Source organism: Arachis ipaensis, chromosome B06 (genome assembly GCF_000816755.2).
Source record: "Arachis ipaensis cultivar K30076 chromosome B06, Araip1.1, whole genome shotgun sequence".
Taxonomy (NCBI): domain Eukaryota; kingdom Viridiplantae; phylum Streptophyta; class Magnoliopsida; order Fabales; family Fabaceae; genus Arachis; species Arachis ipaensis.
Window position 1 is genome coordinate 3,770,414 of NC_029790.2, and position 19,445 is coordinate 3,789,858.

A 19,445-nucleotide genomic window follows, 5' to 3' on the forward strand; every position below is an offset into this window, starting at 1 on the left:
CACCGAGGTGCCAGGTTGAGGGTTGCAAAGCAGATCTGAGTGATGCTAAGGCTTACTATTCAAGGCACAAAGTTTGTGCCATGCACTCCAAATCCCCCACTGTCACTGTTTCTGGGCTCCAACAAAGGTTTTGCCAACAGTGTAGCAGGTCAAACGCTCTATCTTCTTTTATCTTCTATTTTTATTATAATACATTATCATGGAACCAAACTCTTTAAGGAAATCTTTTGTCTTCACAAAGAAAAGAATACTTTTTTAGGATTTGTAGACATTAAAAGTATTTATTTTTTATACTTTGTTTGGGAATATTTCTAGCATGTTTGTATATTACTCTTCTTTGTGCTGTATTAATATTTTGCAATAAGGGGATGGATAGGGTAGGATAGGGTCTATGGTGCTACTATTAAAAAACACAAAAAAGGAAAGGGAAAAAAAAAACTAACAAAGAAGGTGAAGAATGAATATGTATCTATCTCCAGATTTTTTTTAATTAAGTTATTATAATATGGAATTTATTGATGTAATATAGAATGCCTAGACTTTATCTCTCTTTGGAAGGTGACTCTTCTTTTATGTTTTGGTGTTATTATTATTATTATTATTTCTTTTTTGTGTGTGTTTTTTCAATTTTTTTGTTATCTTCTAATAGTACTGGTATTCTGTTTTGGGTGCAGTGTAGTGTAGGCCTGTAGTAGTGTGTAGTAGGTGATGTTATCATCATCTTGTTTTGTCGGTGCATTTATAGTTTTTGTGAATGTTGCTACTTAGGGAGCTTTTTTATTCTGGGGTGTGTTCTATTTAAGTGTTTTTCTGTGTGATTCTGTGTCTCTTGAAATCTTTTGTTGGGTTATGTTTGGTTGTTATGGTTCAACGTACATTTCTTTTCTTTTTCTTTTCCTAGCTGCACTTTAAACTTTAATAAAGTGTGAATATCTGAATGGCTGTCTGATAAAGCTTGTGAGAAGTATTTTTTCCCTTTTGGAAGGGAATCGATTCCTGCACCCAGCACCTTATAGCAATAATGCAATACTGTTGTTTTCCCCTCTGGGTTTTGTGATGTTGGTATTGCCTTCTGTTTTGGGTCTTGAGGTCTTGTGCCTCATGAAAACAGTGTATTAATATTGTGAGTGATTTTATCACATGGAGAGGTTTAAAAGGACAAATTGGACCTATTAAGGAAGAAACTACATGAACTGCAATAGAAACATCAACCAAGAAGTTTAACATGTTAACCAATATGAAAACATCTGATATTTGGTTGAGGTAAATGTAAAAGTGTAAAACCAAGTATTCAATATAGTCATTTGTACTAAAAGATTCTCTCTTCATTTGAGTTTTTCTTCAATCTATTTTTTATTTTAAATTTGGGTGATAACTGATAAGCCTATAAAAGTTAAGATGAATATTTTTACAATCCATGTGATGCTAGGAAACAAAAAGAACTGTCATAGAATAAGCAGCGTTTATATTTCGAAAAAAAAAAAGGGCTAATATCTTGTTTCATGGCCTTGCCCAGATTTCATCAGCTTCCTGAATTTGATCAAGGGAAACGAAGTTGCCGCAGGCGGCTTGCCGGCCATAACGAACGTCGGAGAAAGCCCCCACCATCCAGCAACTTCTTAACCTCTCGTTATGCAAGACTTTCTTCATCACTTTTTGGTTAGTCATTCTCATTAAATTAGCAATGATCATTTATACAAAGCATGCAAAATGAACTAAAATGTTTGACACAGATGATAGTGGCAAAGGTGGAAGCTTCGTGATGGAATTCGCTTCATACCCGAAGCTGGGTCTTAGAAACACAGTTCCAAATCCCAGATCATCTCAACCAATTTCCGGAACACTAAGCTGGCAGGGCTATTCAGAGACATCATCTGACCTTTTCTTGCAAGGTTCAGTGGGTGGGACAAGCATCCCCAATGTCAGACACCCTCCTCCTTCGAGCGAAAGTTATGCCGGCGTAGCAGACTCAAGCTGTGCTCTCTCTCTTCTGTCAAGCCAAACATGGGGATCTAGTAACATGGCACCAAGTCTCGGGTTGAATAACATGTTGAATTTCAGTGGTGCACCTGTGACACAACTTGCTGCATCATCCCATGGTGAATCCATTCATCAAGTTCCGAATCCCTGGTGGTGTCCAAACAAGGTTGTCCCTGATCTAGGCCTCGGTCAATTCTCGCAGCTTCCTAATAGCCAAGTTCCCGGCGAGTTCGATGCACTGGAACCAGGTAGGAGGCATCATGGGAATCTAGAGTAGTCCGGGGCCTATGATTCACTTCCTTGGTCACTTAATGCACTTGATTGCTCTTTTTGTAATAACCAAACTCTTAGAAAATGAGATGGGAACCTGTGCTACTTGATTGCTGTTGCTATTTTTGATTCAGTTGTGAAACTTTCAGCCACTAAATCAATCATCTAAGAGTAGACATTGTTGCTGTCTTTCTACATGGGTACCACCTCTTAAATTTGATGATTAATCTTGTACTCTCTATTTCAATATTAATCTTAATTATGGCACAAAGAGAGTGGTATCTTTTACTATCTCTAAAGACACTGTTAAATTAAAGGAAAAGTATAGATAAACAATGAAAATATTAAACAATGTAAACAATAGATATATCGGATGTTTATTTTACTAGTGTACGGATGGTTATTTTAATATTAAAATTTAGAAGATTAATTTGGAGGTGTAGTGTGTTTTTATTTGATTGGTGGTTGTTCATATTGTTCAACAAAGTATTTGTCCCCCTAATATTCCCCTAAATTAAACGACTATGCTATGTTTACGTCATAATTAGCTAACAAAGACAATCACTAGTATAAAATACATGTTGGAATAGTATTTTTGAAAATTAAATAGTATTTTTGAAAACTAAGCGGGAGTAAAATAATGTTTGAATAATGAAGCTGTTCAAAATTCACTTAATTTTGTTAGGGCCGCACATGGATCGGATAGTGCCGAATCCGCACTATGGTAGGATCGGATTGCTGATTCGGCAGTGATATCCGCGGATCTGATCCGCAAATTCGCATATCCGCACATCACATATAAATAGCATAGTTTAAGAAAGTAAACCCTAATGTGATATGAATTTTAGTGTGTTATTTTATGAATTTTATGATATTTTATTTTTAATTTTTTGTGTTGTACTTCAACTTAAAATAATTAAACTTAAATCTTGTGTTATTATTTTGTTTTTATTATTCACAAGAGAACTATTATTGATATACTAATGTTGGGGCTTCATTATTTTTTCCATCACCAAAGGAATTTATGTTTCCTTCCAAGGACTCCTTCTCCATGCACAACGATTTATCATGCCCATACCGTGCACAAGTAGCACAAATCAACTGTAAACTCTCGTACTCCACTTTTACTGCAACATAGTGACCGTCTATCATCCACGGGCCACCAAGAATGACCTTCTCACGATCCCCAGCAATATCAAATTTAACCAAAAAATATCCAAATCCCACATCCAACAAATCAAACCCTCCTTTGATGCGCCATACTATCCGGAGCTTATGCATGAGAGCCGTGTAGCCATAATACTTATCCAGCACCTTGATCACGATGGCTTCCTTATAAGGTTCAGCTAGACAGCTCTTTGCCTCCTTGGTAAAACTGACACTTGGTGGACGAGAATCACCCTGCTTACCTGTCACCGTCGCGATACCATCCCCAGATAAAGACCCTACTAATGCAAAGGCCTTAGACTTTTCTGCACCAATAACTTTATCTCTAAAAGAGACCTTGGATGGCTTTCCTAACCCCTCTCGAGAAGAACCCTCCTTAACACCGGATACATACCCACCCACGCTCTCCCCCTAAATCTTGTGTTATTATTTTGTTTTTGTTATTCAAGAGAACTATTATTGATAATATTTTAAGAGTAAATAGGCTTAAACAGATAAAAAATGAATTTTCTGGATATTTTTTTGTAAAAACAGCCAAACAGAATCATAAAATAGTTTTTATTTTAATTATGCAGATATACTCGATATCTGATCTGATCCGATCCGCAAGTATGCGGATCAAATCTGACCTAAAAAAATGCGGATATCGTATCCGATCCGATCCAATGAGTGCAGTGCGAATCAAATAGAATTTTAGGCTATATCCGATCCGATCCGATCCGTGCACAGCCCTAAATTTTGCAACACAAGCCAATGTGCAATTTTGTAAAAGACTCAAATTAATCGAAACGTAAACAAGCTACTTGGGCCAAAAGAAATCTTTGAATTGGGCCGGAAGAAAAAAGCCCAATGAAATCCGTTAAACATCTTTGGCGCGAAAACTAGAGAACACGAAAAACGCTATGTGGACCCCACCTCACCAGAACGCACGAACAGTTGAAAAACGCTAATCCCACTTGAGGTAGCTGCTGAGCTCATGAAAGTAAACAAGCTTTCATTGCACCCTTCCACTTACGTCATCTTCTTCTTTTCGCTTTCTAAATCCAAGTAATGCATTCATCAATTCTTTCTTCTTCTTCTTCTTCAGGGAAGGGAAAAAAGTAAGCGAGGGGTGTTACATTTCCGATTCTCGGGAAATAAAAAATGATTTGCGACTACCTCTACGTGCAACTCAACCTCGTTGTCTTCTCGTCGATTTTGATTTCTCAGGGTTTGGCATCTACTCCTTCACCCGAAGGTAATTCAAGATCACCTCTTTTACTCATTTCTACTCTCTATGTTCATATAATTTGTTCTTGGAATCAAATATTCCATCGGATATCATATCATATTGAATGAATAATCCTAAAAGCTTAATGTGATTTGAATCAAGAACCTAAACAATGGACTAATAATACGTTTCTTGTGGTTCTTTCGACCAACAGTATCAGCTCTGCAGGATCTATACAAGGCTTTAAACTACCCTCCTCAGCTCCAAGGTTGGAATGGTAGTGATCCATGCGAGGAGTCTTGGAAAGGAATCGCTTGTTCCGGGTCATCAGTTATACACATGTGAGATTGGTTACTAACTAATGCTAATTATATTCATTGCTAGATCATAATAATGTCCCTAGTATAATGCTTTCTTGTCTTCATGAAGAAAAATTCGCGGACTGAACCTCACTGGAAATTTTGGAAGCATGCTCCGTGATCTTCAGAACTTGAAGGAACTGTAAGTTTTTGTTGGGCTATTTGTTCTTACCATCAGGATATTTTACTGTTAAGATCTGCAAACTTTTTCTGACTTGTTTGTTCTGGTTTATACAGTGATGTCAGTTCTAATAACATAGGTGGAGAAATACCATTTAGCTTACCCCGCAATGCAAGAAATATGTAAGCCATGTGTTTCATCTTGTTCCTGCACTACTAGATTCTTTCTTGTAGAAATATGACTTGCATTTTTGCAACCATTTTTTTAAGTACAAATTATATACATTTGTCAACAGTGAACTATGGCATCTAAGAGTCACATTAGGAAAATGGAATTCTTTTTTATGCTCGAAATATAACTTGCTCGTGAATTCTTACTTAAATGCTGTTTTTTATCACTAGTCTAATTGTTCAGACTCATTTCATGTTACTCCTCACATAGCCATGATAGTAAAAGATGTACTGGGAAACAAGTGGGAATGTTTTAAGGCAACTACTCAAATGAAGATGGCAAAAACATCTTTTTATGAAGATGCTTTGTTTAAAAGTGTGACTTATTTATTTAGTCACATTTTAAACAAAGACAATACTTTTTTAAATATCAAAATCTAACCATAAAATCCATCATCCAAGGGTCAAAAGTAATATTTTCATATGAAGACAATTATAAAATCTATCCACCATGCTTTAATGGGCTAAACATGAGACTAAACTGATAGCAAGTGAATTCCCTGGGACCAAAGTTCCATTTAATTGCTATATTAGCGTTGAATGTTGACCAAGCTTGATTAAGAGAGTAATACAAGGGTACATTTCTGAACCAAAATATTCACTGAAATTTCATTTCCTTTTATTTTTTTTGTTCTCTGTTGAACATAACATATTAAGTTCCAAATGGCTGTGCAATTATTGTTATCTTCTTGTCGTGCAGGAATTTAAGCCACAATCTCTTAAATGGACCCATTGGCGATGTATTTACTGGCCTGGATGATCTCAAAGAAATGTATGTCATCTCACCTGTTCTTTTGATGTAGAATTTGAATTTAGATAAAATGAATAAGGGTGAGCTCCTTTCTTCAGGGACCTTTCATACAACAATTTCTCAGGAGATCTTCCAAGATCGTTTGGTTCCTTGAAAAACCTTGATAAATTGTAAGATAATTCTTTCATACACTTTTTTTTTTTTTTTTTAAATTTACTTAAAGGAAAAAAGATCCTTGATTTATGTTTCTTGATATATTCAAAGATAGGAATAGTATCTGTTGGTTTGAACTGTATGGTGGTGCTTATTTGCAGGTTTCTGCAGAATAACAGATTTACTGGATCAGTCACCTACCTGGCTGAACTTCCACTTTCATATCTGTAGGGTTTTTAACAGTTGCTAAAAGCCTAAAATACATTACTGTTTTATTATTTGCTCACTTCTCTATGTTCACAGGAACATCCAAGACAATCTGTTTAGTGGCATTCTTCCACTCCACTTTCACACCATACCGAATTTACGGTCAGTGACAACTATTCTGAATTTTGATAGCATAATGTTTCTTGCATCAAAAGAAATAATGAACACACAACATGTGATGATAAACCTCTCTACCATGGATCAGGATTGGAGGGAATAACTTCCATTCAGAGGGCAGCTCTCCCCCTTGGCCTTTTCCTCTGGACACTGTACCAATAGCAGTTGAACGTAACTTTAGTCACCCACCCTCACACCCAGTTGTACATAACTTTAGTCACCCACCCATACACCCAGTTGAGCATAATACAACTGTGGCAAGTGCCATAAGGAACTATGCTCCTCCACCTCCCAAGGTTAGTCAGCACAAGGAAAAACATATGGGTCCCGGAGGAATAGCTTTTATGGTTGGTGCAGGAACACTAATGGCAACTGGTGTGGCACTCTTCGTTGCAATCCGTTTAAGTAAAAGGCGAGCACATATGCCAAGCTCAAAGAGCTTGGAAAGCAACCATTTCTCTTTACATTCTCATCCAAGCAGTGCAACAATAGGTAATTCATAAAGATACCAATACATATACTGAACCACTGATGTACTGAATCACTTCTTAGTATGCCATTGAATTTTAGGATTCTGTGAATTCATCTTTTTCATTTCTCGTTAATCATGTGTTTTATTTTCCCCTGGAAATAGAGGTCTCATCTACTGCTTTAGATGAGAGCCCACAAATCCCGGCTTTTGATCCTGCATCCCTCAGGGGTCCAATGGGATTGCCTCCTGTGCACCACAACAATATAGCCGACGCTTCAAGAAGAAGTTTTTCTAGAAGAAGCAGATCCACCGGAAGGACGAAAGTTTACACCGTATCAGAGCTTCAGTTTGCTACTAACAACTTCAATGAATGCAACGTTCTGGGAGAGGGCTCTCTTGGCACTGTATACAGAGCCAAATTTCCTGATGGCAAAGTACAAACTTAAGCTATCTTTCAAAAAGGAGTGTCTTTTTTTAAAAAAAATCAAGTTTCAAACTGTTCCTTGCAAATTAATTACCATTTTCTCTTTTTCTGTTGTTTCCTTTTTGTCGTTGAAGATTCTGGCAGTGAAGAGCATAAACTTGGCGGGTGTGTCTTACAGAGAAGAGGAAAAGTTCTTGGATGTTATCTGCACGGCTTCCCGATTGAAGCACCCCAACATAGTAGCACTGAATGGCTACTGTTTGGAGCGGGGAAAGCATCTTCTTGTGTATGATTATGTTAGGAATTTGACTCTGCACGATGCTCTTCACAGAGACGTATACAAGCCTCTATCATGGATCCTCCGTCTCCGGATAGCTGTCGGCGTTGCTAACGCCCTCGAGTAAGTTCCATTCAATATCAATGATCACATGTGTATGCATGTCTAGCCAATACTCATATTGTGTCAACTCATAAACATGATGAATGTTTTCAGCTACTTGCACTCAGCATTCTCCCCACCTGTTGCCCATGGAAACTTGAAGGCCGCCAATGTTCTTCTGGACGAGAATTTGATGCCTCGTCTTTCTGACTGTGGCTTGGCTGCTTTGAGACCACTGAGGAGCATTCAGGCTACCGAGGCTCCTATTGATGTAGGTTACCTGTCCCCTGACCATGGCAGAGCAGGAGGTAGCAGCAGAAAGAAAGATGTGTATGCCTTTGGGGTACTGCTTCTGGAAATGTTAACGGGAAGAAAAGCATTCGATGGGTATGCATGTTATGTTGAAGGTGGCATCGTGATAAGTTGATAATTTAAAAATTTTAGATAGCAATTTAGGCAATTTTAAAAGAGAAGTTAGGCAATTTAGACACCATAAAACTCGCCTAGTCAAATATATAAAATTATTTGACCATTTTTAATTATCAACTTTGGATAAAGACAACAATATATGAATCTTTACCAATGTGGAACAATAGCTCCCTCTTTGAAATATGTTGCATGTACTCATTATTTTTCATCGCACTCACAGTGGCAGGCCAATTGAGGAGCAGTACCTAGTGAAGTGGGCTTCACCCAGGCTTCACGATAACGCCAGTTTGGAGCAGATGGTGGATCCCGGTATGAAGAGGACATTTTCATCCAAGGCTCTTTCTCGTTATGCTGCTATCGTCTCACTCTAACTTCTATTTAGAAATTTTATTAACGTTAGTTGTGATTTTAAAGGATTTTATGTTGTAAAAACTCTTGTTTTATGTGCTGTACATCCCTTGTCTAATTTTAGTTAGGATCTATAGGTTTGTCAACTTTGTTCTTTGTTGTCACATCCATGCTTTTCTTTTTATTTTAATTGTATTCAGTATTATTGAAATCCTGTAGAAGTGTCCTGTTCTATGATTTTTCATGGTTTTAGATGCAGTTAACTAACTTTTAGTTTATATTTGTGAACAAAGATTAATATGTATAATTTACTATAATTGGAAGTTGGTAGAGTTTGGAATTGGAAGTTGTGTTTTTCAACTTTGCTGCTTTCAGTAAACAAGTCTAATGCTCTCGCATTGGTTGCTTCTAGTGATTGGAATCCTGTGCTGTTTTTTGAGTTGTTTCATGCTTATTTATTACATTTTTGTCCAATTGATCAGATAAGGAGAACCTCTGTCTGTATGGATACCCCACTGAACAGTGGGAAGTTAATTTACCCGCTGAAGAAGTTCCTCCTGAACTTCCCGAGCCTGCATTGGGCATAAACTTTGCTAGGGATGGGATGCAAGAGAAGGACTGGCTAACTTTAGTTGCAGTTCACAGTGATGCATGGCTAATTGCAGTGGCTTTCTACTTTGGAGCAAGATTTGGTTTTGACAGAGCTGACAGGTATATATATATATATATATATATATATCATTATCAACATTCAGTAGCACCTCATGAACTTCTACTTGTGGTTTGGTAATGTGTTTCGTAATGTGCAGCCTTCGAGGCATTTTCGTCCTCAGATGTCAGAAGTTGTGGACTCGCTTGTATCATTCTCGCAAAAGTTCAACATAGCAAAGGGCGGTGGTAGAGTAGGAGCAGATGGTGGCAACTTCATTGAACTTGAATCATTTGAGAAATCTTTCCGTTCAACAAACTCACGATTTATGGGTTCACCGGCGTTGAGCCATGTATCCGCCTAAATCATTTTGATTTCTCTTGTAATTTCAATCATAATAAAGTTAGTAATTCATCCATCAAGGATTGACATCCTCTAAAATGAAAAATTCCTTTTAAGTGATAAAGTAATTGATAAATTCATACACACTTCTTTGTAGTAATTGAGATAAGTGGGAATTCTAGCTTTTACTTTACTTACCACTTGAGAAATTTTCACCAAAAAATTTATTGTGCTTTTCGTGTCCAAGTCAGAATTTCTTTACGTGAGAAATAAAGTTACATCTTTTTGTCAAAGAAAACAAAATAAAGGTTAAATCAAAATAAACTTATTACGGAATTTGATAAATACAACTTGTTTAGCTAGTGCGTTTTTCTAATTATTTCATGTCCCCCTCCTTTATAAATAGTACCTTTTGGTTTTCTTGACAAAAAAAATATTTATTTCAGTTCAACCATTTCAAAGACATTTAGTTTTGATTCATAAGATTTCATTCAATATAGATCCAAATATTCAATAATACATATTGTAAATAGTAAAGCTATTATTCTAACTTAAACCAAACGATGATAAATATTTTAGACGCTTAATCCGAAATATTGATGGGTTTAAAAAAAGTAAAATAAAAAAATTAAATTAAATTTTGGGCAGAACGATAGTGTGGAGTGAGGGGTAAAACGGTAAGGGAAGAAAGCGAAGAGAAGAACGGTGCTTCAGTGTGTGTGTGGCGGTAGCTCCTCACTCTTCAATCTTGTTTCTCTTTTCAATTTCTCTCAGGTAACGCTTCTACTTCTTCTTCTTCTTCTTCTTAGCCGCGTTTTCATGTGAATTCTCGTCTCTAATAATTGTAACTGCAATCCCTCACAGTCTCTCATATCATACTTCCAATAGCTTAGCTGGTTTCCGCATCTTTCTAGGGTTTTCAGAAACTATTCCTGATCTGAATGTTTTCCATTATTAATATGATTCTTTGGTGCCCAACCCCTCCCCGCCTCCCTCGGCGTCTCCTTTTTTAATCCGATCAAACAATAATTTTCAGGATCCATTATTCTGATTTTGGTCGATTTCATTTTTTTTTTCAAAGGGGGGACAATTGACATTAAATGTAAGCATTGTGTAGATTTTAGGCTTAGTTATTTGGAATTCCATATTCCCTTTTGGAATGGAGTCCCATCAAAATGATATATGTGGAGGATAACATGCGTTTCCCCTCTTCTGTATGAGTAGTAAAAAAGCTATCTAATCTAAGATATTTCAAAGGGAGGAAAATTGACATTAAATGTAAGCATTGTGTAGATTTTAGGATCAGTTATTCGGAATTCCATATTCCCTTTTGGAATGGAGTCCCATCAAAATGATATATGTGGAGGATAACATGCGTTTCCCCTCTTCTGTATGAGTAGTAAAAAAGCTATCTAATCTAAGATATTGTCTAATTGCAATTTCTGAGATTGAGTAGTAGTAGTAGTAGTAGTACTAGTAGTGGTGTGATCATTGATCAAAGACTTACTTTTATTTATTCTCTGGAAATTTTTGTTTTTGTAGTTGAAAGTCATGGATATAGACCCTGCAGAACTTAGGTATTTGGAGGATGAGGATTCATCATTGATGAAAACTATTAAGGGTGCAACAACTGGTTTAATTTCTGGCACCATCTGGGGTACTGTTGTTGCCACCTGGAATGATGTTCCTCGTGTTGAGAGAAACGTTGCTCTTCCAGGCCTGATAAGAACTTTCAAGATGATGGGCAACTATGGATTGACCTTTGCTGCCATAGGAGGAGTTTACATCGGTGTTGAGCAGTTGGTGCAGAACGCTAGGATGAAGAGGGATCTTGTCAATGGTGCTGTAGGTGGATTTGTTGCTGGTGCAACTGTTCTGGGTTATAAAGGTAGCCTTTTGCTCCAAACTATTTATCTCTGTTAGACCATAATTTGCGTATGTTAAATCTATATTTTGAAATCTCACTTATGGAACGGGGCTGCTGATTTGTCGATGATAATGGTGAACAAAACTCAATGATGCTTTGATGGCTTTCACCTATAATCTAACTAGATGTGATAGTGAAGTATCATATAAGGAAATCCAGTTCCTTTGTATGTGAATGTTGTGTGTGCGTGTGCCCCCCACCAACAAAATTCTCCTTCTCCTCCTTTTCAAGTTGCTTGTGTGTACTCATGAGTTTTCATGTTTGTTTCTTTATTATTTGTGTTTGGGTCCGATGTGTTTTTATTCATATGCTAATGTCAGTTCTGAAATCACAGAAGCTTAAAGTGACATTTGTGCCCTTTTTTGCTGTCTTCAGTGATCTGTTTCATTCAGATCCAATAAGACTTGGTTGATAGCTGATGTTATGTGAACTTGAACTTTATTTTTCTTTATATAGAAAGTAGAAACTAAATTCCAGAGTTTTTTGCCCTTTGTTATTTTTTCTGCTGACATTACCATCAACTATCTTGCAAACTGAAACTATTTTTGTTTGTTGCGAACTGCACTGGATATAATTTAAGTTATGCAGATTAGCAGACCAGGGTTACCTTTTTTATTATCTAAATTACTCAACTTGGATCTTACTATTTTTTAACTGGTTTTGTGTTCTTGCCATTCTGTTTTAGGGAGGAGCATCAAAACTGCAATTCAGGCTGGGTCAGCATTGGCATTCACCTCTGCATTTATTGATTTCGGAGGTCAGAGAATAAAACATGATTCTCATAAGGAGTATGCTGCTTACACTACAAAGAAAAGACCCAATGCTGAATCTGCTGATGCATAATTATTAATTAATAATGGACCTTTGTGACCAAAGTTATTTCAAGTTGTAGGAGGGAGTGAATCACTCTTTGTTAGCCAGTTGTTTGTTTTGAGTTGGAATTACATACTTGGATGTTCTTCCGTATTGTTTCTTTTATAAGGTTATTAATGCTGGACCGATTAAAATTCCAATAAATGTACTTATGTATTGTGTTTCCAAATTTCTTTCTGAAGTTTTTCCCATTCTTTTGTTGCTTGGTTGGTTTAGAGGATTTTAATGCTCTCCGAACACACAAGGGGCGAATATACTTTTCAAAAGTTATTCTCTTAATTGAAAATTTTTACATTTTATTTTATAATCATCAGTATGGAACACGTAAACTTATAACAATTTATTTAAGAAATAGTTCACGAGTTTTTTTTAAGATACTAATTGATCAAATAAAGTTAAAAAAAAAGAAGAGAAATGTAAAAAGGGTAATTTACTAAAATAAAATATTTGAGTTTTAATATTATCGAAATACAACTTTTACCGTTTGGATACTAAAATGTAATTTTTTAGAAATTTATGCAAATCGCGGGAGGGTCTTATAGATTCTGAATATATATAAACTGTGGATGGGATTTCACGATTTACGTTCAAAAGTTATTTGCATAGAAAAACCGTGGATTCCACGATTTCTGTTAAAAAGTAAAATGAGCATAGAAAAAATACCAGGCAAAGTTTTTTTTTGTGTAAGTAGACTATACACTGATAAATAAAGTCAAAGTCACCAAAAAAAAAAAGTAAAGTTAGAAGTAAGTCAAATTGACTCATTAATAACTAGGTAAATTGAGTTAAAAAATTTATTATTACATGGGTCAAGTTTAAACTTATTAAACTTAGTTTATTTGCTAGTAAATTAGATTTATTTTTACACACTATATTGATGAATTACTAAATTACATAAGTTATGTGTAAGTTAGCGAGTTAAACATCAAAGTAGTCCCTGAGATTCACAAAATGCACTGATTTAGTCTCTGACTTCCCAATTGCACTAATTAAGTCCTCCAGATTGAAAAAAATGCATCAACGTGGTCCCCCTAATATTTTCCGGTCAGATTCCTTACCGGCGGGAGTGACGTGGCGAATGAGTGCCACGCTGGAGGATCAAAAACGTCGTTGTATTGGGTTTTGGCGCTAAACCCATTAATAGACGACACCGTTTCAAGTAAACATCAACAAAACTTTCAAACCCCCCACCCCCACTATTCAAAGATCACTTCGTCTTCTTCATCTTTTGCAAACTAAAAGCACCAAACCCTGGCATTCTAGAGTCCTGGCGTGGCTTTTCAGAGTGAAACAATCTGGAGTTCAGAGGAAGCTGGTCATCGTTGGCTGAAGATCGGTGAAGGAAGGAGCAAAGATTCTACGTGGAATCCCCTGTGACAGAGGTAGGCATGCAAAATATTAGATAGTTTTGTTCTGTTCTGCTTAGTGGTAAGGTATCCATCATTATGGATTTTACTTGGGAAATTGGTGTAGATTGATGGAAAACCATGGATGCTATGTTAGTAGCTAGGGTTTTTCAATGGGTGTTGCGGGTAGGGGTTATCGGAATGCTCTGTTTTTAAAATGAAAATATGGGCATTTATATAATGGCATAGTGACTGAAGTAGTTGTTAGTTAGAAAATTTGGAATATGATCTGTTGTTTGCTGATTCTATATTTTAGTAAAAATGTTGTATATTTTTTTTCGATACAGATGGAGAGGTTGCTGGATATAATGTTCCATCATGGTGGAACGTTTAAGAAGAATGTTGATGGAACGTTGGTTTACTCACTTGACAATAGAGTTTTCTTAGGTGATTTAGATGAGGATACACTTGATGTCTTCTTCGTCAGGAACTATTTCAAGGAGTTGGGATATGACAAGGTAGTTGAGTGCTGGTGGCTGATTCCGGAGAGGAGCTTGGATTGAGAGCTCTGACCACTGATGATGAATTAAGGGAGATGTGCTTCCATGCACAGATGAATGATGGAGTAGTCGATGTTTATTTCGAACATGGAGTTTCGACACCTGAACTGATAGATGGGAAAGAAGCTGTTCTGTGTCTGGATTATATTCAAGAAGAGGAGCCTGGTGGTGACTTAAACAAGAAGAACACCCCTGAGGATACCTTAAATGAAATGCCACATGACAAATGTCATCCTGACCCAGTTCCTCCTACTCCAATCCCCATTCCAAACAGTCCAACTGCAATCCCAGTTCTTGAGAACACCCCCACCACAAAACCTATCCATGATGACACCAAGTCCATGGTTGATCATGAGAATCCCAAACTCCATCATATACCCAACCCAAAATCCACTATAAAGCCCAATACAACCCCAACTGTCAAGCAGAATCCAAAATCCAAGCAGAACCAGAAGCCCAAGAACACTCAACCAAAGCCCAAGCCTAAGTTTACTTCAAAACCCAAGCCCAAATTTAACCCACCTAAAAGAATCACAAGATCTCAGGGAAGGGGACATTGGAGTGCTAACAAAGGGAAGCAAATTTTTCATGTGGATTTAACTGCAACCAGATCAATCAGTGATGAAGGGAGTTTGGAGGATGACTCTTATGTCCCTGTGCAGGAGGCCAGCTCTAGTAGTGATGATGAGTTGGTTACACAACCAATTAGGAAAGAGGTCAAGAAGGTTCAGAAGGTCTCAGCCATGGCCAAAGGAAAGGAAAAGATGTATAAAGACACTATTATGCAAGATGATGATGCAATTGTGGCAGACTTATCTGATGTAGAGGTGGACCTTGGATTTTTAGGAAGTCCAGGAGACGGATTGATGTATGATGCTCTTGACCCGAGTGCAGAATCTGATGGTGCCAACTCCTGGCACTCGGAGGAGATGAAGACTCCTCCTAATTCTGAAGATGAATTGGAATCTGATGGAGAATCGGATGAATTTCCAATCTTCCAGGAGGGCCAGAGATTTGGTGAGTTGCAACTGCAAGTGGGAATGAAGTTTAATACTAAACAAGACTTCAGGGATGCTGTGCGAGAGTTTACCATTCAGGAGGGTAGGAGGATTAAGTTTGTAAATAATGACAATGTGAGGTGTAGGGCAGTGTGCCAGGTGGAAGAGTGCTCATGGGTTGTTTACACCTTAAGGGATCATGAGGACTCTTGCTGGCAAATCAAAACTTTTTATGATGATCATACATGTCCGAGAGAGAATTCTAATAGGGCTGCAAACAGAGTTTGGCTGGCAAGTAAGTTGGTAAAAAAGGTTAGAAAGTACGCCAACTTCAAGCAATGTGAGGCTGCAACATACTTTAGGTCAAAGTGTGATCTCATATTGCATAGGAATTCATTAGCCCGAGCCTTGGCTGATGCAAGAAATGTTGTCTACGGGGATGAAAAGGTACAGTATGCCTTGTTAAGGGATTATGCTGAAACGCTGCTAAAGACCAATCCGGGATCCACTGTAAAGATTGGGGTTACTCCACTGCCTGACGGCCAAGTAATGTTTGATAAAATGTACATCTGCCTGAGTGGTTGCAAGAACGGGTTTAAAGCTGGGTGTCGACCTTTAATCGGCCTCGATGGAGCATTTCTCAAGATGCAGATTGGTGGACAGATATTATCAGCTGTCGCACAAGATGCAAATCACCACATTTATGTCGTTGCTTGGGATATAGTCAACATTGAAAACAAGGAGAACTGGAAATGGTTTTTGGAGTTACTCCATGATGATTTAGGAGACTATAAGGCTAACGGGTGGTGTTTCATTTCTGATATGCAGAAGGTTAGACAGTTTATATTGTAAGCAAAATGTATATCTGTTTATTGTTTAAACTATTTGGTTCTATGTTTTATTTGGTATGGATAATTGCAACTTGCTGATTTCACTTGTTATGTACATTATATAGGTTGTTTGGTTATTTAGATTGTCTGAATATTTAGGGTCTTTGGTTACTTAAGTAGTTTGATTATTTAGGCTGATTGGTAATTGATTATTTAGGGTCTTTGGTTACTTAAGTAGTTTGATTATTTAGGGTCCTTGGTTACTTAAGTAGTTTGATTATTTAGGCTGATTGGTAATTGATTATTTAGGGTCTTTGGTTACTTAAGTAGTTTGATTATTTAGGGTGATTGGTTATTAATGTTTGGTTATTTTGGTTGTTTGGTGTCTGCTATATCTTTTCATCAATTGCAGGGGTTGATTTCGGCTGTGGAGGAGGTCATGCCACAGGTCCACCATCGTTTCTGTGTATGGCACCTGTGGCGAAACTTACAGTGGAAGGATCTTGAGCTGCGGAGACTCCTTTGGGATGCTGCAAGGTCAACCACTTTCCAAGATTTTATTGGCAACATGGACAAGATCAAAAGAGTCAGTGAGGAAGCATGGACATACCTTAACAAGTGGCCTAGGCATTCATGGACGAAGTCTCAATTTAGCCACAGGCCAAAGCTGGATAATATATGCAACAACGCATGTGAGGTCTTCAACGCAAGGATCAAAGAGGCTAGGAGCAAGCCAATCATCACACTGCTTGAAGATGTAAGGATGTTCGTTATGAGGTCCATTGCAAAGAACAAGATAAAGTTGAACAACCACGTTGGAAAACTTCCTCCAGTTATTCAGAGCCGGTTAGAAAAGGTAAGGAAAGAGTCAAAGAACTGGGTTCCTATATGGACTGGGGATGAAGCCTATGAGAAGTTTGAGATCCATGGACAACCAACAAACATGGTTTTCGATCTAGGCAAAAGACTTTGCACCTACCAGTTCTGGATGTTAACAGGTAATTTTTGTTACATTTACATGATATTTATCTTCATTCTATTTATTTTCATTTGCATTATCATTAGATTCATTTTAGGCTGTTTTTACCTGAACTATTAACTGACATGGGATGGACTTGAATTGCCTTTTGTTTGGTGTGCTGTAGGCATTCCCTGTGTTCATGCATGTGCTGCTCTTGCACGGGTGAACAAGAGACCAGAGGATTTCTGTCACCCCTTGGTCACAATGGATTCATACAGGAAGACCTATGAACATTACATCAATCCTCTCCTGGGCCAATCCATGTGGGAAAAATCAGCATATAGTCAGCCCCAAGCTCCAAACATCAAACGGAAACCAGAAAAGCTCACAACCAAAAGAAGAAAGGACGCTGATGAGGGTACTCGTCTAAACAAGAAAGCTAAGCAGGCTGTTACCCTAAAGAGACAGCTCAAGTCATTCACATGCACATATTGTGGTGTAAAGAACCACACCAAGAGGGGATGCAAATAGAAGAGAGCTGATAAGCTTGCTGCTGCTCTTGCGGCTGCAGCAGCTGCTGTGGCAGCTTCCAAGGCCAAAGCTACTCCTACTGGGAGTACACCTGCAGCTGAGGCAAGCAACACTAACAATCCGGCACCACCGACAGCTGACATTCCACCACCAGTGTCTGCACCGCAAGCTGAAGAGGTTGAATTATCCCAACCAAGCTATGGTGGAACACAAGATGAGGTATAAAAGATTCCAAAATATTTGTTGTTTACTTCCTAGATTAAATCCCCTTTTCACACTAACTCATACAACTTATTACAGTTTACGCAGGCACCACCACCACCAACAACAAGGCCACCTAAATTGCCAACCAAACGGAGGACCTCACCACAACCAGTAACTACTTCTGTCGATCCCATGCAAGGATCAAGTATAGCCACATCTTTAAGATTGGCAAGCTTCATGAAGTTTGTTCCAACACCACAGTTCAAGGCACCAAGGAAAAAAAATCCTTGATTTTGGATGTTCTAGCAGCTGATTTAACAATATACATGGGATTTGGGCATTGGTTGATATTTTGGGTTTTTTGTTATTTTGGATTTAACAATATACATGGGATTTGTTATTTTGGCTAGACCATATGGTTTATTTTGATTTTCTGGTAGTAGATAGTTTAAGTATGTTTATCCTTATGTGGTCAACTGCAACTGTGTTACACTGACAATGTCTTGTTTATAATCTACAACTACTATTATCAATTACATCTTCTGTTCATTTAGTTTGGATTCTATTTTTGTAAAATATATCTACAAATAACACACCAATAAACTAAACAGTTCCCTTACATTCATTAACAGATGCTTTCAAGCATAGTTCTTACATTTTTTCCATCACAACTAAAACAAGTTCTTACATTTTTACCATCACAACTAAAACAACAACTAACAGAGAAAAAAACAGCAATCCTAACATTTGTATCATATATTTATGGGTCCTTAACTCATCCTCCAAATTGCCAATCCTCAAAGCAAGACTGACGCTCACTTCTTTATTGTTGTATGCAGCAGTGTCTTCTAAATTTTCTTTATCATCTTCTACAATGTCTACCCATCGAAAGAACCCACACCATCTTCTTCCACTACTCTGTGAACATGAAATTTAACAGTTACCATCAAAATAGTCAACAACAAATCTTCAGAAAATACTCAAGTTGTAATTTGGGCATCCAAAGAAGGGCTTATTTGGGTGAGTTTCCGTTCCAGACCACCGGAGCACAGGACGTTGCCCACACCCACACCGCTCTGGTACTCGCGTGCCTCTACTCTAACTTGGCCTCCTTGTGGTTGATCGCATAGAACTTCCCTCTCCTTCATCAGCACGTCCAACCATCCTCTGAGTTAGGGTTTAAAAATGGATTAGGGACCAAATTGATGCATAAAGTTTTATTTGCCACATCAACCAACCGTTAGACACTCCAGCGTGGCACTCATTCGCCACGTCACTCCCACCGGTAAGGAATCTGACCGAAAAATATTAGGGGGACCACGTTGATGCATTTTTTTCAATCTAGAGGACTTAATTAGTGCAATTGGAAAGTCAGAGACTAAATCGGTGCATTTTGTGAATCTCAGGGACTACTTTGGTGTTTAACTCATAAGTTAGCATTCTAAATATTTTGATATTTGAAGAAAAATTTATTTACTTCTTCAATTATATTATTTATATACTAATATTAATTATTAAATTAATTATTCATATAAAAAAATATATTG

At 37.5% G+C, this 19,445-nt stretch overlaps 3 protein-coding genes across 3 annotated transcripts in view; all 3 read left to right on the plus strand.

The window, feature by feature from the left end:
* Positions 1-2,445, plus strand: part of LOC107647909 (squamosa promoter-binding-like protein 17) — a 3,103-nt gene extending 658 nt beyond the window's left edge. The window contains exons 2-4 of the mRNA XM_016351960.2: positions 1-148; positions 1,517-1,659; positions 1,734-2,445. The exon at positions 1-148 is cut by the window's left edge and continues 44 nt beyond it. Coding sequence (XP_016207446.1) covers positions 1-148; positions 1,517-1,659; positions 1,734-2,257 — 815 coding nt within the window. The 3' untranslated portion in view covers positions 2,258-2,445. The remainder of the gene's footprint in view (positions 149-1,516; positions 1,660-1,733) is intronic.
* Positions 4,387-9,812, plus strand: LOC107647910 (protein STRUBBELIG-RECEPTOR FAMILY 2-like). The gene is made up of 15 exons (XM_021103751.1): positions 4,387-4,654; positions 4,842-4,968; positions 5,057-5,128; positions 5,224-5,289; positions 6,038-6,109; positions 6,187-6,258; positions 6,403-6,468; positions 6,545-6,610; positions 6,714-7,117; positions 7,260-7,531; positions 7,656-7,921; positions 8,015-8,287; positions 8,550-8,698; positions 9,259-9,263; positions 9,484-9,812. Exons 1-15 carry the CDS (start codon positions 4,561-4,563, stop codon positions 9,688-9,690), a joined length of 2,211 nt encoding a protein of 736 aa, XP_020959410.1. The 5' UTR covers positions 4,387-4,560; the 3' UTR covers positions 9,691-9,812.
* On the plus strand, positions 10,199-12,637 carry LOC107645427 (outer envelope pore protein 16-3, chloroplastic/mitochondrial). Its single transcript, XM_016349443.1, has 3 exons — positions 10,199-10,442; positions 11,211-11,556; positions 12,281-12,637. Exons 2-3 carry the CDS (start codon positions 11,220-11,222, stop codon positions 12,436-12,438), a joined length of 495 nt encoding a protein of 164 aa, XP_016204929.1. The 5' UTR covers positions 10,199-10,442; positions 11,211-11,219; the 3' UTR covers positions 12,439-12,637.